This window comes from Pan troglodytes, chromosome 15 (assembly GCF_028858775.2).
Source record: "Pan troglodytes isolate AG18354 chromosome 15, NHGRI_mPanTro3-v2.0_pri, whole genome shotgun sequence".
In the NCBI taxonomy this organism is placed as follows: domain Eukaryota; kingdom Metazoa; phylum Chordata; class Mammalia; order Primates; family Hominidae; genus Pan; species Pan troglodytes.
In genome coordinates this window covers 18,170,150-18,191,094 of record NC_072413.2, presented here as the reverse complement: position 1 = coordinate 18,191,094, position 20,945 = coordinate 18,170,150, and the positions used below count along the sequence as shown (strand labels likewise).

Genomic DNA, 20,945 nt, shown 5'->3' with positions numbered 1-20,945 from the left:
ACTCTGCAGCCATAAAAAAGGATGAGTTCATGTCCTTTGCAGGAACATAGATGAAGCTGGAAGCCATCATTCTCAGCAAACGAACACAGAAACAGAAAACCAAACACCACATGTTCTCACTCATAAGTGGGAGCTGAACAATGAGAACAAATGGACACAGGGAGGGGAACATCACATACCGGAACCTGTCAGTGGGTGGGGGGCTAGGGGAGTGGGGGAGGGATAGCATTAGGGGATTTAATAATTTTAAAATTCAATTCTGTTGAAATGTTTACTCCAAGAAGCAATGTGTTTTTGAGAGCTAATCCTGATATATTCAAATCTTAACGACTTAAGTTGATGGAGTGGACTTGTTTTAAATTAGTGATTCCCTAATTTACCTGACAGTTGGAATTTCCAGGGCATGTTGAAAATACAGATTATCCAGACTCTTACCTCTGCAGATGTATTTAGTGGTTCTAAAATGGCACCCAGGTGTCTGGATTTTTCCTAGGGGCCTTGTGTAATTCACACTGATGACCAGGCAAGTTTGGGAAATTGTGCCTTAAAGAGATTTTTCATTAAGCAGTCTTCATTTGAAAAGAGGATATTTTGTCTTCTAATACCCCATGCTTCCTCTTTCTCCTGCTCTCTTTGTCTCCTGCTATCTTTCAGTTCCTAGAAACTTTAATTGAATGAAAGTTCCTAGTAGATCTGTACCTACTAAAAACCACACTTCTGAAGCTACGTGGCCACCAGAAGACACAGCTAGTCTGCCATGTAAAAAAGGAAAGGTGGCATGTGCCCTGAAGGTGCAGGGGTGAGAGGCAGGGAAATAGAGACCCCCACAGCCAGCAGCAGTGGCCCTCATCACAGCCCTCCAGGAGACATGAAAGGAGGTCAGACCTTGGACAGTAGTCTTGACTTCCTGCTATAGAACACATTGTTAACACTGAAAAAGATGATCTGTTCTAGGGGAATGGTGAAAGCTGACTCTAGCACTTATGCTTTTTGTTTGTTTGTTTGAGATCGAGTCTTGCTCTTGTTTCCCAGGCTGGAGTGCAATGCGTGATCTCAGCTCACTGCAGGCTCTGCCTCCTGGGTTCCAGCTATTGTCCTGCCTCAGCCTCCCGAGTAGCTGGGATTCCAGGTGCCCGCAACTGTGCCTGGCTAATTTTTATGTTTTTAGTAGAGATGGGATTTCGCCATGTTGGCCAGGCTGTTCTCCAACTCCTGACCTTGGCCAAAGTGTTGGGATTACAGGCATAAGCCATTGTGCCCGGCCTGTGTTTTTAATTTCATCATGGCACAGCTTCAAAATGACATCTAAGTAGCTGACATAAAAATGAAAATTCTGTGTACTTTGATATTAGCAGGCTTCAAATACAAACCAGAATATGAGTAAATTGTTTCTTAACCAAACTGAATAATTTTCACATTGGCAGGCCAATGGCAGGCCATTCAGCATCTAGCTTATGTTTGGGGCAAGCTGGGTGCCTCATAAAAGTCTGGAGGGAAATACAGAGGCCAATTCTCCATAAGCATTAGGCTCAGAAATATCCTGCTTCCCAGTGAAAAGTTTAAGTTGACTTTCACGCCACCTTCATCAAACCGAGGTTGGTCAACACTTTTCACCACTGCCACTGGACACTTTGACTTCCAGTTTTGCTACCCACTCTACAAAGATACCCCTTCCTTCCTTTCCTGCATTCTCCCTACAACCTTGTCTTTTTTTGAGTACATCCACTCTGTCTCCTCATTGTCCATCTCTGCTTCCCAAAACCTTATATAGTACAGAAATTGGCCAATCAAGATTACCATGTGGAAGAGCATCCATTTACTGAATAAGGTAGCTGGCTCCTGGGGGCAGAAAAGTGATTAGACACAGAGATAAAAATCATAATCCCTGCTCTCCTGGACTCACTGTCCAGTGGGGAGACAGACAGATGAACAAATACAACTTGATAACTACAACAGTCAAGGGAATTATATAATTTAGACTGGAGAAAGAGCAAACGTTATCATAAGACAGTGTGTCCACTACTTACTCTCTAACAGATTTCCTCATAAACCACTAGACTTGCCAACTTGTTGAATGAGAAAATTGGAGGGTCAGGGGAGGGGAAATACGTATGCTTCTTAGTATTTCATTCCATAAATACATAAATAATGAAACCATTAATGATATCATCCTGTTGATTCAATAAGTTTGAAACCAAAATTGATAGTAATCTTTGGAAGAAATTGTATATGTGTCTATGTATGTACATACATAGACATACATACTGCTTTCTGAAATTTTCAATGACTTTATGCTTCTTCTGAAGCAATTCGAGTTTAGTATTTGAGACCCCTGGGTCAAAACATCTTCTTGAGTATACTGAAGAATATTTGGATTAATTTCAGACATGTATTTTGGTTTATGTAGTGTTTTTTATCCATGGTAACTTATTTACTGTTTAAAAACATATTGAGAACAAACAACAGCAGCAACCCTGAATTGAGTGAAAGTCCTGAGAAGGGCTTTGCCCAATCAATGCATGTGCATGTTTACACTAATCTCCTGTCTGAACCTAGGAACTGGCTGAATGAGCTAGCAGATGGCCTGTCTGGCTGCATTATAAATGATAATTTATTTTTATTTGTTTTACTCATTCCTTCATTTTGATACAGGATCTCACTCTGTCACCCAGGCTAGAGTATGGTGACACAATTATGGCTCACTGCAGCCTTCAACTCTCAGGCTCAAGCAATCCTCCTGCCTCAGCCTCCTGAGTAGCTGGGACTACAGTTGCACACCACCATGCCCAGCTAATTTTTAAAACTTTTTTTGTAGAGACTGGGTCTTATTATGTTGCCCAGGCTGGTCTCAAACTCGTGGACTCAAGCGATCCTCCTTCCCTGGCCTCTCAAAGTGCTGGGATTACAGGCTTGAGCTACCACCTATGGCCAGAAATGACATTTTAAAACCAACTATTACGTACACAGATATATGATGCTCTCCGATTGTTTTATCTAAAAATAGGAGTGCTTTAGGTTTATTGGCTCATTTTGTTTTATCAAACAGCTTAAATGCAGTTGTGAATATTTTTGTTTACCCTCATAACCTGAGAATTTAGAATGAATATAATTATTGCCATTTTCACAAGTAAAATTGGAACGAGAATATAAAACAGTGGAATACAGGTGCAGCTAAGAGTAGCAGAGGTAAGCCATCTATAGAATATTAAAATTTCTTCCATGTGTGTTGTTAGAAATCTATAAAACCAAAATTTTTTCATGCCTGGAATCCCAGCACTTTGGGAGGCCAAGGCGGGCAGATTACCTGAGGTGAGGAGTTTGAGACTAGCCTGGCCAACATGGTGAAACCCCATCTCTACTAAAAGTACAAAAATTAGACAGGTGTGGTGGGCACCTGAAATCCCAGCTACTCAGGAGGCTGAGGCAGGAGAATTGCTTGAACCCGGGAAGTGGAGATTACAGTGAGCCAAGATTGTGCCACTGCACTCCAGCCTGGGCGACAAGAGTAAGACTTTGTTTCAAAACAGTAACAACAACAACAACAAACAACAAGAAAAACAACAACAAAACCCAACATTTTCTAATACAAGGAAACTCACTAAGCTTTATAAGGCCCCCATCCCTCCAAGTATTATCTTTTCTGGCTGTCCCAACATTAATGACAGCAACTGGTACTAGCCATCTGACATACAATCCCAGTACATTTTTGGGCTCTGATGTTTTCTAGGAATTTTTTCTTTACAGACTTACTGAAATTAAGCTCTATTCCCTCAAGACCTGGTTTTCATAAACTGTATAGTTTTGCAGTTGAGGGGAAATGATCTTAGGTCAGTCAATCCACTGTTGACACAGAAATGAAATGAGGTAACGGTAGGATTATTGGTAAGATTGAGAGGTGTATGAATCATCCTACACTCTTTCCCAGCCCCCAGGTGGCCATATAATTAAAATATCCTCGATATTTCTATGTAGTTTAAGTTTTTAATTCTAGAACCCCTCAATCTTTCTGTATTCAACTTAAATGAAAAGGCATTTGAGTATCCAGAAGACACTCAGCACTCAGAAGCAAAGGAAGAAAAATGGAAACATAATGGTCAATGCCCATGTTCTACCCCAGGATGAAATGAGGCATTAATATTGAGAGTTGTGATTCTGAATGAGTCTTAACCTCATGCACATCTTAGTTGTTCAAAAATGTGTCATGTCAGCAAGGTGGTAACAGTGAAGATTTTCTACAATCAAAATAGTATAGTTATGTTCTGTTGTATAAAATAGAAATAAATGGACCACATTGATCAGAAAAATCACCCTAGCATATTCCGACAGCTTAATTTTTAAAAAGCTATGTTATATTAACAATTTAACCACATAGATCTGTCAGCTAGAATACATGTTGCATATTTAATTGACAATAATTTTTTTGCTCTCTCAGAGAGGTGTAGATAGATTTTGGGGTTATCAAATGGTTCTGACTTTTTTTTTTTTTTTTTGAGATGGAGTCTTGCTCTGTCACCAGGCTGGAGTGCAGTGGCAAGATCTCAGCTTACTGCAACCTTTGCTCCCTGGTTTAAGTGATTCTCCTGCCTCAGCCTCCTGAATAGCTGGGATTACAGGCACACGCCACCATGCCCAGCTAATTTTTGTATTTTTAGTAGAGACGGGGTTTCACCATGTTGGCCAGGATGGTCTCAATCTCCTGACCTTGTGATCTGCCCGCCATGGCCTCCCAAAATGCTGGGATTACAGGCATGAGCCACTGTGCCCGGCTGGTTCTGACATATTTTTAAGAAAGACTAGGCTGATGCTATGGTAACTCAGTTATTCATGATACATGTCATCTTGTAAGTAGGAGTATTCAATATTCATGGTTTTGAAGCTATTTCAGAGTACTATAATCACCACACTTGGCAGACTTCAGAATTCATTGAAAATCTCTGGAAATAATTAGCAATTTGTTATCGTAGACTCTAAACAGACCTTCAAAATGCATTACATAGATTTGGTAAAACAGATTGTCAGTCTGCCAAAAGTAATCACTTTGGTTTGATTTGCATTGAATGAAAATTTTAAAATGTGAAGCTAAACTCTTCAGGATCACTGCACTGGGTTTCTATAGGACAACACTGAACAGGGCTGCCACTGAAACACCTTGGATGAGAGCCTCAAACTCCCTGAACATAGCATCCAGCACACTACTGGGAGAATGATTGGGACTCAAAAATATGTGCAATGAATGTACTTACGAGCTTGTTGGAAAGGAAGTAAAGAGGTTGTATGTAATTACCTCAAATTAGTACTACTACAGATAAAGTAGTAATCAGTACTGACAAAGTAACAGTAGCACTAAAGGAGTACTAATAGCCCTACACTACTAGTAGTAATAAAGTGGCGTTGCTATTGATTCTATCCGTCTACCTACCTACCTGTCTGGATGGGAGGGCATAGGATTTGACTGTAAGATTGGGCTTAGCAGTGGAGACAAAAGAGCTCATGCATGCTTTGGACAGGTACGCACTCAAACTTGGTATCATGTGACTGTTCTGAATTCCAGAACCAAGGCTAAAATGTGGTAGCTTTGTTTGACTGTGTCTCACATTTTCCTTTTGGTCTATTGTCTAACACTTGTTGCTAGAATTTCTTTTTACTCTGACTACCTTTTATGTATAGACAACGCCATTATTGACGAGATCACTCCCAAGTGGATTAGAAATCTCCAATACTTAGACCTATAGCAAGGCCTTGGGAGAAATGGTGGTGCAGCAGGAGAGCAGGAACCTAACCATTGCCATCCTAAGGCCCTCCATTGTGCGGAGCAACGTGGCACCAGCTTTTCCTGGTAAGCCCACTTACCTGGATTCTGTGTTTTGCTTTCAAACTAAGGTTCTTCTAGCCCAATTATTTTCTGATGTCTTTCTTCTTCTTCTCCTCGGGATTTATAGCTAAGTGCAGCCAATCAAATATTAACCCATTATACTAGGGCAAAATTCCACTTTGGGATCATGCGGCTCTTCTGGCAGTTACCCTATCTTAGAGTTGGATGGAGATCTTAAATTAGGTTCTAACTACTCTAGTCTCAAAATTCCCATGGGTGATGTTTTCATAGCTTCGCTTTCCCACTGTAGCTTAAACATACCAGAATGTTCTTGATGGCCAAATTGGTAGTATTACAACTAACTGCCAGGGTTACAAAGCTCACAGAAGGATCTCAGTTTGGGAATACTAATTTTTTTTAACCTCAGTATACTGCTATGTCCTTTTGAAAGTACTTTGAATTATACCATCTTCTTCAAAGCAAGTCCGTGAAGCTTTGGGGGCAGATACATTCCAGCTCCACCACTTACTGGCAATGCAACATTTTTGAGTTGTTCTTTCCATAGAACAGGACAGATACTACTTTGGAGAGTTGGTTTAATGAGACAATGTATGAGGAGTGCTCAGTCTCTAGTAAAAGGTAGATCCCTACTAAAAGGCTCAACGAATATTAGTCCCTTCATCTTCTCCTCCCGTATATCTGGTCTCCCATTATACACATTTCGACTTTTATACTGTAAGGTAAAGAGACGGCTTAGGGCTTAGGAAACAAACTCAAAAAGACATTTCCCTCTAACTGCTCTTTAGCATAATCTTTCCTGTAACATCTTTAAGCAAGTCAACACACATTATTACCAATCATGTTTTCAATGTTCTCCTAAGGAGGCTAAAATCAGGAATGAGGTGAAGTATGGTTGGTGAATTGCTTAGCAGATCATGGTATAAGGACAAGATCCATTGTAGCCCTTAAGTTGTCATAAAACGCCACAAAACCATTCATGACTCCTGCTACGAACAACAATCCTGGCCAAATTTTAATTCTTGCACAAACTGCAGAAAATAGCCAACGCTTTGCCATTGATCTTTGGGATCTTAATAATACTGAATTAGATAGTTCTATCGGCTGGAGTCTCAGTGCCCTTGTTTGAAATTTATTAAGATTAGACGGCAGATGTTCCAAAGATACAACAATTTTCTGAAATGTGTAACCAATGGAAATTTTCTTTCTTTTAGGGTTGGGTTGATAATCTAAATGGATGTAGCCGACTCATTATTGCGGTATGTGTAGGGATGAAGAAGTAACTGTAATGTAGTGGAGGAATAGTAACAAAATTCTTAGTGCTGGCTTAGCTTCATTGATCCAAAAACATAAATGCTACTTTACTATCAATTGAAGCATATTATTTCAATTATTCTGGTTATAATATGGAGGCAGGATGAAATTATTTTTATTCTTTTAGAATTTTTTTATCAGGAAAAGAGAGGTAAAGTGCTATCAATTACTATTTAAGAGTTCTATTTTGAAAAGTGAGAATTAAGGATTTTTCTTTTCTTTTTAAAAAAACGTTTTTAAAAATTAAAAATAAAACAAGCAAAAGTCTTATGAAAATGAAGCAAGTAGCCCTGCCACTCTATGTACAGTAATAACAATATTTGTCACAGTTATTATGTACAATATTATAAAAAATGTCACATACAGTGCAAATTAAGGCCCTTATTTCTCAAAGGACATCAAGTCTTATGCCCCGTGGGAGGGAAGATGCCACTTAATTATTGCGCCATTTTGAAAAACAGAACTCGTCAAGGCAGGTAGTGGTCTTTTCCCACCTGGTCTTCAGTCACAGATGGGGGCTGGGGCGGTGGCGTCGTCTTCGTCGTCGAGGTAGACCCTATGTAGCCACATCGCCCTGCCCGGTTCTCTGGGTGCAATAAATACCAGTCACAGTTTGGGAGGGGGCCCTGTGCAGGTGGGCGGAGGCCTCTGGGCTGCATGTGCTGCTTCCTGTGCAGGGCAAGGTGGGCAGAGCGCAAGAAGGCGCGGTGGCACCAATGGCCCTGAAATGGCCAGTGGCCCCTGTGCTTGTGGTGGTGGAGCGTTAGCTTGTCTGAGTGAGCACGCTTCCAGCTGCTTCCTTCCTAGTGGCAGTGGTCGGGCTTGTCACTTGTGTGCTGCGCAGATGTGCCTGCAGGTGAGAATTCTTGTGGTAGGTCTTGCGGTTGCGGCATCGGTATGCCTGGTGTTGCAGTTCCCAGGCCAGGAGCAGCTGCCACGCTTGGGCTTGGCCTCCAGCAGCTCCAGCGGGGACGCCGGTGCCACCACAAGGAGACCGCGGGCGACTGGGGGTGCCAGGCCCAGGGCTGTGGCGGTGGCGGCCACCGCCTAAGAGACTAAAGACAGGGGCGTGGAGGGGTGGAGCTGGGTGGGGGGCGCCTCATGAAGGCCGGGCTGGGTGTCCCAAGCCAGGGCCACGGAAGGGCAGCGGGAAGGAGGCGTGCGGGCCTTAGGGGTTGAGGGGCGGGTGTTGGGGGTGGCGTGGGAGGGACCCAGGACCTCGCATGCATGAAGCCGCAGGCCTGGGGCGCCCTAGTGTTTGAGGACGCGCGGTCCATGTCTGAACCTGGGTACGCAGCCGTAGCCACCGCCATCCGCTTCAGGGGGCTGGGCAGCGCCAATTGAAAGCGGTTGAGCAGGCCGGGCGCGGTGGCTCACGCCTGTAATCCCAGCACTTTGGGAGACCAAGGCGGGCCGATCACGGGGTCAGGAGGTCGAGACCATCCTGGCTAACACGGTGAAACCCCGTCTCTACTAAACATACAAAAAAAAAAAAAAGTAGCCGGGCGTGGTGGCGGGCGCCTGTAGTCCCAGCACTTTGGAAGGCTGAGGCGGGCGGATCACGAGGCCAGGAGATGGAGAACATCCTGGCTAACAGGTGAAACCCCGTCTCTACTAAAAGTACAAAAAAACAATTAGCCGGGTGCGGTGGCGGGCTCCTGTAGTCCCAGCTACTCCGGAGGCTGAGGCAGGAGAATGGCGTGAACCCAGGAGATGGAGCTTGCACTGAGCCGAGATCAAGCGGAGATCGCGCCACTGCACTCTAGCCTGGGCGACACAAGGAGACTCCATCTCAAAACAACAACAACAACAACAACAACAAAAACCAGCTGAGCAGCGCGGGCCGTCTGGCAGCGGGTCCAGCTCCAGAGCGCCGTAGGGCAGCGGCGTGCAGTGTTCGGGTAATAGGACGCAGACGGCGGGGTCGCCGGGGTCTTCGACGTGGCCTCGGCCCCAGGCCATCCAGCCCTGTGGACCGAATGGAGTCCCGCACGCGTTGAGGTAGTTGTGGGTTCCCCTGGCCTCCGGCTGGGCGCGGGGTCAGCGCGCCTGCAGGCGGCGCTTGCGGTACGGGCTGGTGAAAGTGGAGACGGACGGCAGGATGGATTCACTTGGCGACATGGCGGGAAGCTGGGAACACGGACACCGGTGAGTGGCTGCCCGGGAGGGCTGGTCGGGGCTCGGACAGGCGGGCATGGTTCTGCCAAGGATTTTGCTTTATTTATCGCAAGATGGGGGTATTTCCTCCTTTCTGCAGTTTATAATTGCATGAATTAGTGCAGTGAATTGAGGATGCAGTAAAAATATCTTCAAAGATTATTAAATTCGTTATTATAAAACACATAGAAGAGTTTATGTGTGTGTATGGAAAGCAGGTATACATCAATAATTCTTAATGAATACAGGAAAGAACTACCAATATTGGAGCAAATTTTTCAAATACAAACATCAGTAAATATAAGCAAGGCCTTTTCTTTTTTATTATTCTATTATAAGTTCTAGGGTACATGTGCGCAACTTGCAGGTTTGTTACATAGGTAGACATGTGCCGGCAACGCCTTTTCAATAATGTCTTACAAGGAGAAACGTGGCTCCTCTAGGTAAGCAGACCTCAGTGCGCATCTCCCTGAAGTCCAGATTGATCCGGCAGAGCTGTGGGGTTCACAGCTGACACTGAGGCATTCAGGGCCTAAACCCCACTTTACTCTTTTGTACAATGAATAGGACATCAGTGATCTAAAAGAGTTTAAATCTTATTAGGGATTCAGACTGCCCTTCAGACTCTGTCTCTATTCCTCCCAGAGCTGGGTTCAACATGAATTCAAATACAAATATGAGACAATGAATTATGGTAGTGACAAAGACCTTCCTTCGAATTTCGGATTTTTCTAGCAGCCCCTTTCTTTCTGCTTCCCACCTGCCTTCAACTCTTTCTCCTAAAAAAGTTCAGTTGGGGTGAACGTTTGGTGACTTAGAACATCATTATTTTAACGTGATCCCAAAGCGGTTTTCATTATATGCAAAGCTGTATATTTATTTACATTTTAAAAAATGTTCTAAATTGGTTTCTTATGTCCAAAAGAAGGGGAGCTACTTATAAGAAAAGAGAATTGAGTAACATAAGAAAGTGCTAATCATTTCAAATTAAAGTGGGAAACATGCAAAGCAGAAAGAATCAATTTCATAAACTCAACAAATTATTAACATAAATAATTCCAAACTCTTGTATCTATATAACATCAGTGATCTGTGAGGTGAAATGAGATTCTGAAGAAAAAGTAAATAATAAGGCCATTTTTCTTAGCCAAAAAGTTTTTGTCATTAATTGTGGAATTTCACCAATCAATTTTTTTCAAATAAAAGTTTCTTAAACTTTTAGTGCCTACTATTGCTTGTAGGTTAATAAGCCCTAGCAGAAAACAAAATCATTAATGAAATGGAAAACAAACATTAATGGGAAATTTGTGTAACCTTAATTCTTAACGTGTCTTATGAATTAATTTTTAAAATGTGAAGGTTTATTCTTGGTGTTTGGTAATTAAGTTTATCAATCTCTCACAAATATGAGGAATTTGATTCCCTAAAGGAACGTGAGGACCATGAGTAGTTCAAGAAAATGCTGAAGATGCGCTTGGCTGGGAAGCTAGGATAGGCTGACGAAGTCAGACTTAGTGTGGGAACCTGGTAAGCAGTGGATCGATGTTAGCTGTTTTCACTTATTGCACTAGTATAATCAGTTTGATGATACATACTTCAGCCCCAGCTGTTACTTAAGACCTGGTTTCACATTTTATGTTCTTTTTCCTGTGCAGGCTGGGAAAGGGTTTCTTCTGGCCATAAAAGCTACTCCAATGGCTGTGGGAGACTTAATTCCAATTCCAGGTGATACAGCCGTCAATCTCCCACTAGCTGTAGGATGGTGTGCTGCAGTTCACAGGTGTGGATGCTCAAGTGGGCTTTCAAAGATGTCATGAGAGGGAGGGGTAATGTATTAGGCACATTTTCCAAATATAGGCATTTCATTGTACAAGACCCCAAATGTGAGAGGGTGTTTGTTTCAGTATTTTATAGAGTTCCTAATATGCCATCATATATACATTCAGTTGTTTTCAAAATACAGTTTAGTACTTGGCTACTCACAAAGTAATAAAACATTTAAATCACTTAACCATAAAATTCTTGATAACCAAAAGGCTTTTCTTTCTATTCAGTAGTTTAACATTCAGCTTTCTTTTTTAGGGCAAAGGAGATAGAAGTGGATGAAATGAGAGAGTATTTTTTTAATTGAACTCTGATTAATGCCAAAAGTGTTCAATCACTATGTGTGGGGAAGTTTCCTGGTACAAAGAAAAAAAAAAAACAGGTTGTTCATACACTTGGCTGTGTTAGTAAGTGGTAAACAGAATTAAACTTTTCTTATGTGAACTCACACATGTGTGCTTCATAATATGTCACTCCTATTTAACATCTCTTTCACACAAACAGGCATCCCCTGCCACGCACACCCTTTTGCTAGTCTTCTTCCATTTTGCTTATTAACCCAAAGAAAGAAAAAAGTACAGAAGCCTTCTTGCATAGGTTGCCTTAATCAGATGAATTATTGAAACCACTCTGTCTAAATATTATTTTCCCTTATTTTTCTTTCATTAGTTTTCCATTCTGTTGTATTTATTTAATTTTTATTTCATTTTCCAGACCTAAGTCAATGTTAGTCTACCACTGTACATCTGGTAACCTCAATCCCTGCAACCGAGGCAAAATGGGTAAGTACTTTAGCCATGTAACTGCATAATTACTAGTGTCTGACACAGAGAAAAAATAGACAAAAAGTGTGTCTTGGAGCTTACAGCCTACATGGGGAGAAGGACAAAAAGCAAGCAGAGAGACAAAATAATGATAAATTATAAATGTGTGGTAGTTAACTAGAATGTACTGTGGTTACCAAGGAAAGGAGTCATTGGGAACACATACATGATTGTAAGCAGTAGGGGGTCCATTGGCTATAGAGATTTTAAAAAACAATGATGAAATAAAGCAAAAGTTGGCAGTTATAAAAAACTCAGTGATAAAATACTGAAATACTCCTCCCTACTGGGGCAGCGGGTCCTATACACACCCCTTCCCTTCTTGATATGTCACTGAGAATGCGACGTGATCAATGACCAGTGAGATTTAGAAAAGTCGGGTGATGTTATTCCTTCCTTATTGAGTGTGTAATAGTGATCACTAATTTATGCAACTTGTTTCTCTTGGGTGTGCATTCACTACTCTACTAGTGATTTGTAAAAATGAATAGGAATCACTATGGGAGAATTAAAAAAACACCCAGATTCCTTGGACCCTGGGATCAAGGTCTTGGGTGATGCTGAGGAAACTATATTTTTAATAAGCATCTAGATGATTCTTGATGCTTGGGGAAATGCTCTTTGAGAAACCCTGTACTATACAAATGATTAATTTGTCTGAATGTAAGGGATTTAATCTGGTCAATGTACAAAAACATGGAAATCAATTTGAGTACAACTTAAACATCTAATGATGGTAGAAGATAAAAGTAGGGAGTTTTGCTATTCTGTAGGATTTCTTAGTACCTACTAATGCACCCCTTCTATCCCTGTTACGTAGGTACCACTAGCTCTTCATATTCCAATGGTAAGCCATGGTACTACACTGAAAGTTCTATTGCAGGGCAGCTAGACACTGTGGCTCATTTATATATTGTGGCTTTGAATTGGGAAATGCTTTTCCAGGAATGAGAAATACCTGGCCTGCATGTTTCCTCTACCTCTCTCACACCTATAGCAAATACTGTGGGCTGATATGACATTGGTTATCCCTGTGCCAAGGCTCTGTTCTAGATTCCCTTCTAACACAGCATTTCTGGAAGCTATTACTATTAATTTGATGTTGCATTCAAATTAAAGTCATTTGTGTTTCCTATCGGGGATTCTTAGGCGGGATAAAAATGCTGCCTACTGGGAGCAGTAGCCATGTTAACAGGAGGTTGAGCATATGTAGTCTCAGGTGATATTACAAGGAGTGATAGACAGCTGGGTGGGTGAACGTAGGCTATCTCTCCATAGAATTGTCTCCTTTAGTGTCCCTTAAGAAGAGTTTTTAATATCCTGCATATAGGTCTTAAGCATCTTTTATCAGATTTATACCTAGTGCCCAGGTAATTGATGTTTTTTTTTCTTACTAATTTAAATGTCTTTTGTAAAAATATATTTTCTAATTGTGGATGATGTCAAATGCAATTGATTTTTGTATATTGACCTTATATTCAGCTATCTTGCTAAACTTATTATTGCTAGAAATTGTATAAAATTTCCTCATGATTTCCTGTGTAGACAGTTAATCTGCAAAAATAACAGTATTATCCCCATTTTTTCAAGCTTTAGGTCTTTATTTTTCTTGTTGATGGCACCATCTCAGCTCACTGCAAGCTCTGCCTCCTGGGTTCACACCAATCTCCTGCCTCAGCCTCCCGAGTAGCTGGGATTACAGGCACCTGCCACCACGCCTGGCTAATTTTTGCATTTTTTGTAGAGACAGTGTTTCACCATGTTAACCAGGATGGTCTCAATCTCCTGATCTCATGATCCACTTGCCTTGGCCTCTCAAAGTCCTGGGATTACAGGTGTGAGCCACTGCGCCCAGCCTTCTTGTTGAACTTCTACTATAATGGTGAATAAAAATGGCAATAGTAGGTATTATTGTCTTGCTGCTCATTTTAAGCAGAAGACTTCAAATATTAAACTCGCCTGCCATTTTTAGGATAAACCCAACTTGGTCATGCCATGTTATCTTTTTTTATATTTTGTTTGATTCAGTTTGCTAATCATATAGTTCCCTCGTTTTTCTATTGTCTGAAAGTGCTTTTGTAATAGTGGAGTAATCTATTCCTCAAAAACTTGGGAAAAGCACCTTTAAATTATCTGGATTTGTAATTTTTTGTGAGAAGATTTTTTATGGCTTCAGTGTCTTTAATAGTTAAAGAATTGTGCAGGCTTCATTTTCTGCTGGAATTAGTTTTAGTAAATTATATTTGTCTCTTTTTCTAAGATTTTGTCTGTTTTAAAATGTGTTTACATTCTTTTTTATATTAATATTTTTGTCTTAAACTGTATCTGTAATTATGCTTCTTTTTTAATTCATAATATTTGTGTGTCTTCTCTTTTCTTCTCAGCTAGTCTCCAAAGGGTTTATTTTATTTCTTTTTTTCAAAGAACCAACTTCTTCAGGCTTTATTGACTTTTTTCTTGTTTTTTTTTTTTTTTTTTTTTTTTGAGATGGAGTCTCGCTCTTGTTGCCTAGGCTGGAGTACAATGGCATTTTCTTGGCTCACCACAACCTCTGCCTCCCGGGTTGAAGCAGTTCTCCTGCCTCAGCCTCCTGAGTAGAGTAGCTGGGATTACAGACATGCGCCACCACACCTGGCTAATTTTGTGTTTTTAGTAGAGACGGGGTTTCTCCGTGTTGATCAGGCTGGTCTTGAACTCCCGACCTCAGGTGATCCACCCACCTTGGCCTCCAAAAGTTCTGGGATTACAGGCATGAACCACTGCACCCAGCCTATTGACTCTTTATTATGCTGCTTTGTTTTCTATTGCATAGATGTATTGCCTTATGTCTTTTTCCCCTTCCTCCTGTTGTCTTTGATTATGTTTTTCTTCTCTTTAACTTAGAAATATAGCCCATGAATATTTGGCTTGTCTAATACATCATTTATGGCTTTATATTTCCCTCAATGCCACTTTGACTGTATCCCACACATTTTGTTGTATAATGTTTATGTTATCATTACTCTCTAATCCTTAAACATTTTTCATTTGAATTTCTTCTCTGACCTATGAGGATGTAGAGTGCAGTTTTCAATTGCCAAATTACATTTTCTACATGTGCATGAGTTTCTCCTTGTCCCTCACATCAGACAGATAGTAGCTTAATGGTTAAAAGTCTTGAGCTTTGAGATGTAATAGACTTGGATTCAAATCATAGCTCATTCACTCACTCCTGTATTCATTAAATAGGCATTATTCTTGGTGCTGAGGATGTATCACTAAACAGAAATCCATGCTCACATAGATGTTATATTCTGGTATGCCTCCCACCATTTAGTAGACTCCACTCTTATTAGTTGTATCAGTTGGAAAAAGTCTCTCAGTTTCTCCCCATAGATCCATTTTTTTTATCTGTCAATGAGAATAATAATTGTTCTATTGTAGGGAGCTCTTGGGAGAATGTAGTGAGATAAAGTGCTTAGTACAGTGGTTAGAACAGTGAACATTTTAGTAAGTACTTGCTATTACCTTATGGACAGCTTTCTCAGAAAGCCTTTCCTAACCCAGCCCCACCCCTCCCCTTCCTGGCACCCAGACAGAGCTAGATGCTTCTTTTGTATTCCTGCAGAGCATATTGTACTGGCCTCTAGCAGAATACTCAGGCAAAATATTGTAATCATGAATTGTCCACATGTCCCACCAGACTTCCAGTTCTTCAAAGACAAATAATATATATGTAATTTTTTTTACCTCAGTATCTACCACAGTGCCTGGCAAGTGTTAAATGCTAAATAAATATATCTGAAATGACTAAAGGAAGGATTGATATAGATTTAGGAAAAGGAAAGTAAGTGTATGTTGCTGAGATATTTATTGATTCGTTTAGTCAAAAAATGTTTGTTAGGCACTGATTACCTGTCAGCTACTTTTCAAGGTACTGTATAGGTTCAAACAAAACAGACAAAATTTTGTTATGGTACTTAAATCTTAGAAAGGAGAAATATACATCAGATATGGTTGAGTGATTGCAGAAAAATAAAACAGATTAAAGAAGTAAACAGTATTGTGGGAAGGCTGCTATTTGATATGTGATGGCCAAAGAAAGTCTCTCTGATAAGGTGTCATCTTAGTAGAGACCTGCAAGAAGTGAGAGGGCAAATCAGAGGGACTTGTGGATGAAATATTCCAAGTTGAAGAAACAGTAAGTGCTGAAGTTCTTTCATCATATTCAAGGACAGCAAGGAGGCCAGTATGGCTGCAGCAGAAGCACTGAGAGGGAGAGCGGTAAGAGGTGAAGTCAGAGTGGTGGGCAGAGAGAGTGAGGATGCAGAGAGTGCAAGGCCTTGCAGACCATGGCTTTGCCTCTAAATGAGAAGAGATTCCGTTGAAGGGCTCTGAATGGGCAAGTTCCTGTAATACACTCTGAGTTACATTTTACAAGAATCCCTCTGGCTGCTACATGGAGGTCCAACTAGGGTTACAGGGGTAGTGGCAGAGACCACTTAGGACAGTATTGCAACATTCCAGGCTACAGTAGTGGTTTGGATCAGAGAGATAGCAGGTGGAAATTATGATTCGGGGTATTTTTCAAACAGAGAGCTGATAGATTTTGTTCAATTGTGTGTAGGTTGTTAAAGAAAGAGAAGAATCAAGGATAACCCCAAAGTTTTTGGCTGAACTACTAAACAAATTGAATTAGCATTTGGTTATAGGTAGAAGACTGGTGAAATACAAATCTGTGTATGTATTGGGATGGAGGTGGTTAGCAGTGGGTGTATCAGGAGGCCCATTTTAGAGCTGTTAAATGTGAATGTCTCTTACAGCTCCAGGTGGAAATGTTGAACAAGTATATGGATATATAGATCAGAACATCAGTGTTGAGATCAGAATCTCTTATGCTATCAACCTTTACATAACTTTCTTATTTACCACCATCTTTTTAAAGTATAAATCCCTATGGACCAGATGATTCTTGAGAATCTTCTCTGAAGAGGAGTTATGTTTTTCAGATAGATTTTTAGCTGGCATTTTTTTAAGTAGGGCAATAATCATTTTACTATAATAACTGACATCATAATTGAATAATGAGCTTAGGCATATGCTTTGCGAAAACCTACATACCTTAAATAAAATTGAATTCAAATGAGTATCTTTTTGAAAGAACTACTGAGTTCACAAATGTATGTAAAATGTTCTTAATTAAGCTTAATGTAAGTATTAATATAAAAAGAAAAACACTATTATGAATAAAACCCTGGATACCAGAGTGGACAATTGAGTCTGACATATTCCCGGAGAAATATTTAAAGTAAGCTAACACAAGAAAATCTTGCCTTTAGAATTTTTTAGTTAAACTTTTAATAAAGATTCAAATAAAATGTTAAGAAACTTTCTAAATGGTTCTGAAAGTAATGGTCCAGCCTGGGAAATAAAGTTTCTAGCCTGTGTCTTGGGGCTTTCAGAATAGACTAGGTAACCTTAGAATTAAATGTGGATTTATGTTTTTCTGAACAGTACCCCCTTTAATTGACTACATGTGCTTCCCCAAGAATTTGTTTTAGAGTAGGTGTTTCAAATAAAGGGTCCAATTCTTAACCCATTCACATTGTTTCATTTTGCAGATAACCACTTGCCTAGCATAAAAATCTTTACATTGTTCTCAGAAATTGATTCTTGACTCTACACAGCAAATCCTTCATCTTTATTGTTGTGACCCATTATAAATACCTTCCACTATGATGGGCTTATATTCTCCTATTCTTCTCTAGCACTTACTCTTTTTTTTTTCCCCAGGATTCCAGGTCTTGGCAACCTTTGAAATTCCAATTCCATTTGCAAGAGCTTTGAGGAGGCCATATGCTGATTTCACCACCAGCAACTTCACAACCCAGTACTGGAATGCCATCAGCCAGCAGGCCCCTGCCATCATCTGTGACTTCTATCTGTGGCTCACTGGAAGGAAACCCAGGTGAGAAGCTGAGTCAATGGCTTTGAGAATGTCACTGCATATGGGAGATTGAGGCCCCAAAGTCTTTAGGGCTTCCTTCAGCCAAGGATTAAAGGAGACAACTGAATCTGACCCATATATACAGATTGAACACACCTACTCTGAAAGTGCAAAATCTGAAATTCTCCAAAATCCAAAATGTTTTGAGTACTAACATGATGCCACAAATGGAAAATTCCACACATCTTACCTCATGTGATGGGTCACAGTCAAAACACATTCAAAACTTTGTTTCATGCATAAAATTATTTAAAATATTGTATAAGATTACCTTCAGGTTATGTGTATGTGGCTAAGTGTGTATGAAACATAAGTGAATTTGTGTTTAGACATGGCTCCCATTCCCAAGATACCTCATTACATAGAAGCAAATATTCCAAAATCTGAAAACAGTTGAAACCCAACACACTTCTGACCCAAGCATTTCAGATAAAGGATACTCAACCTGTATAAGTTTTGAACAAACAAAGCAGTCATAGTGAGAAGCCACAGAAGCCACCTACATTAAAAATGCTCCAGCATAATAAAGGAAGGTAAATGTTAAAGAGCTTGCTTGATGAATTCAGCAAGTGATCATTCACGCAAAAAGAAAAACAACTGAGACTCTGTCACTTTTCAAATAGGTAGAGAATCTTAAATATCCAGTAATGATGACAACCTCACTTACTGACAGCTTACTCGTGGGGCTAAGGAGGATGCATGATGATCCCATTTTTATTGTCACAGCTACCGAAGGAAGATACCCTCATCAACCCAATTTTACAAATGGAGAAATAGAAGCTAAGGGAAGAATCTGAAGTAATCGCAAAGGCAGTGACAGAAAGGATGTGGAGAAAGCTGACTGTCACAGTCAGTATTCAGGACCGGATTTACTGCTACTTAGAGATGAATGAAGAAATCCGAGTGAACGCAGTGTGCTGATGCTAAAGCAGCTGTCGCCACCCAGCTGTGTGACATAGGACATTCTTTCTCTGTCTCACTTGAATAATATGATGTGTCAGAGGAGATATGATTGTAATTGCCTAAATCAATTTTTGTGATCAAGAATCAGGAGCATGAACAGTATTGCTCTCTGTGTTAGCCCCTTTATAAGGGAGGAAGTCGTCTTCAGCATGTTGAATTGTCATCTTTCTTAGCAGTGCAAATGACTAAAACTTAGCCAATGTAGAGTTTATCCAAACTTGGAGCAAAGTGAAAAGAAAACATTGTGATTACGGGGAAAATATTTGTATGGGACTATTAAATAAAGACACAAAAAGAAGAAAACCCAAATATTATAGGCAGAAATGCTAAAGGTTATAAAATATATCAGGATTGTAAGAAGGCATGGATAAAGAACAAAGTTCAGTTAGGAAAGAGAAACACAGAAGGAAGAGACACAATAAAAGTCATTATGTATTCTGTGAGAAGTCAGTAAGATTTGTGGGGAACGGGTTGGTTTGTTGTATGGTATGTATTTCAGCAATAATCTTTATGGCAGAGAAAGCTAAAATCCCTTAGCTTGTGTGAATGATCACTTGCAGAATTCCTCAAGGTAGGCATGATGAAGGAGGGTTTAGAGGAGACACAGACACAATGAACTGAACTAGATAGAAAGCCTTAGTGTACTCAGCTAGGAATAGTGATTCTGAGGACACACTGTGACCTGATTATGTCATTACATGTATGGTAGTGATGGGGATGATGGAAGCTTTGTCCAGGCCTGTGTGTGAACCCAATGTTTTTTTAGAAATAGAACAAGTAAGTGCATTGCTATAGCATAACACAAAATTTGTTTAAGTGGTGGTCAGCAAATCCTTGAATGCTGCTTAATGTGACGAGGTTGGTAAAGTCGTTTGTGCAACACTCTTACTCCCTGAATGTTTTGCTGTGCTGGGGCCTGTGCATGCCAGACAAGGCCAAGCTGGCTGAAAGAGCAACCAGCCACCTCTGCAACCTGCCACCTCCTGCTGGCAGGATTTGTTTTTGCATCCTGTGAAGAGCCAAGGAGGCACCAAGGCATAAGTCTACTCACTTATATCTGTTTGTCTGGAACATAACCCATGTTTGTTTTTACCACAAATAAAATTGATCTTGAATAAAAACTGAGTGGTCATTGTCATTAATCTTTGAACCCAGATTAACCTTTTGGTCATACCTAGTCTAAGAGAAAAGAGATATTCTTATCAATAAATACAGAGTCCAGCTATGTCAGTGAAGATCTCAAGTGCATAGACAGTAGTATAGGGAAGAGTCAGAGGCCAAAAAGACAGGGATGGCAGACATTGAACAGAGGAGAGTGTGGTGTTTGCCTTTGCATCAACTGAGATTATGGAATAACACCTGAGGCTTGGGGAGAGCACCTACAAGATACCAATAGAGCATTCTAAGAACATCTATGAAGTGAGAAGATTTGAATTACTGTTGTTCTTGTGGTTATGATTGTATTTATGGTTGTTACTTCATTCATATTAATCACCTATGTGCCCAAGTGTAATCATGAAGTTAGATTTTTCCCAGATTTTTTTATTAGACTCAAGAATTCCCATAGACAAAGGCAATATCAGTATCTTTTTATACATTTCTTCTCTCAGTTCTGCAGAGCCAGAATATAGAGTCCAATCTTTTAGATAGGTTATGCAATAAAGGCTGACTTGGATTATCTGACTAGTACATGAGGCCCCGTGTGGTAGTTTACTCCAGAGGAAATTGGCACCTGTATATAATTGTAGTTAAGTTGATCCCTTGATATCAGAAAAGTTTCTGCTATGCAGTCCTTTTTGATGATTTCATAATACACATCCTCATTTTAGACAGTACCAGTGGCCATAGATGTACTTGGCAGCAGAATATTACAGATGGTAAACCTTGAATCTGCATTTTAGTAGCAAGAGCATTTGGAGTCTTGTGCTTCCCTTGTAGACATCTTCTTAACATCTACATCCTATCTTTTGTCTACTGTTGTTACTGCTACTAGTTCCATAGGCATTCTAATTTTCATTTGGGATATACATTTTTGTTATTTGTAAGC

At 40.3% G+C, this 20,945-nt stretch overlaps 1 protein-coding gene across 16 annotated transcripts in view; it reads left to right on the top strand.

Annotated features, from left to right (window-relative positions):
• LOC107972911 (putative inactive fatty acyl-CoA reductase 2-like protein) overlaps positions 1 to 20,945 on the top strand; it is a 39,947-nt gene that overhangs the window by 5,886 nt on the left and 13,116 nt on the right. For 2 of the 16 annotated variants that reach the window (XR_010150869.1, XR_010150868.1), the window contains 5 exons: positions 10,957 to 11,081; positions 11,384 to 11,532; positions 11,840 to 11,907; positions 17,722 to 17,896; positions 18,662 to 20,019. Coding sequence is in view for 6 of the 16 variants with exons in the window: in XM_063792780.1 (XP_063648850.1) it covers positions 10,996 to 11,081; positions 11,840 to 11,907; positions 17,722 to 17,896; positions 18,662 to 18,719 (387 nt within the window). In the remaining 10 variants the exon portion in view is untranslated. The other 14 variants (XM_063792778.1, XM_063792779.1, XR_010150867.1 and 11 more) reach the window with 13 other exon arrangements.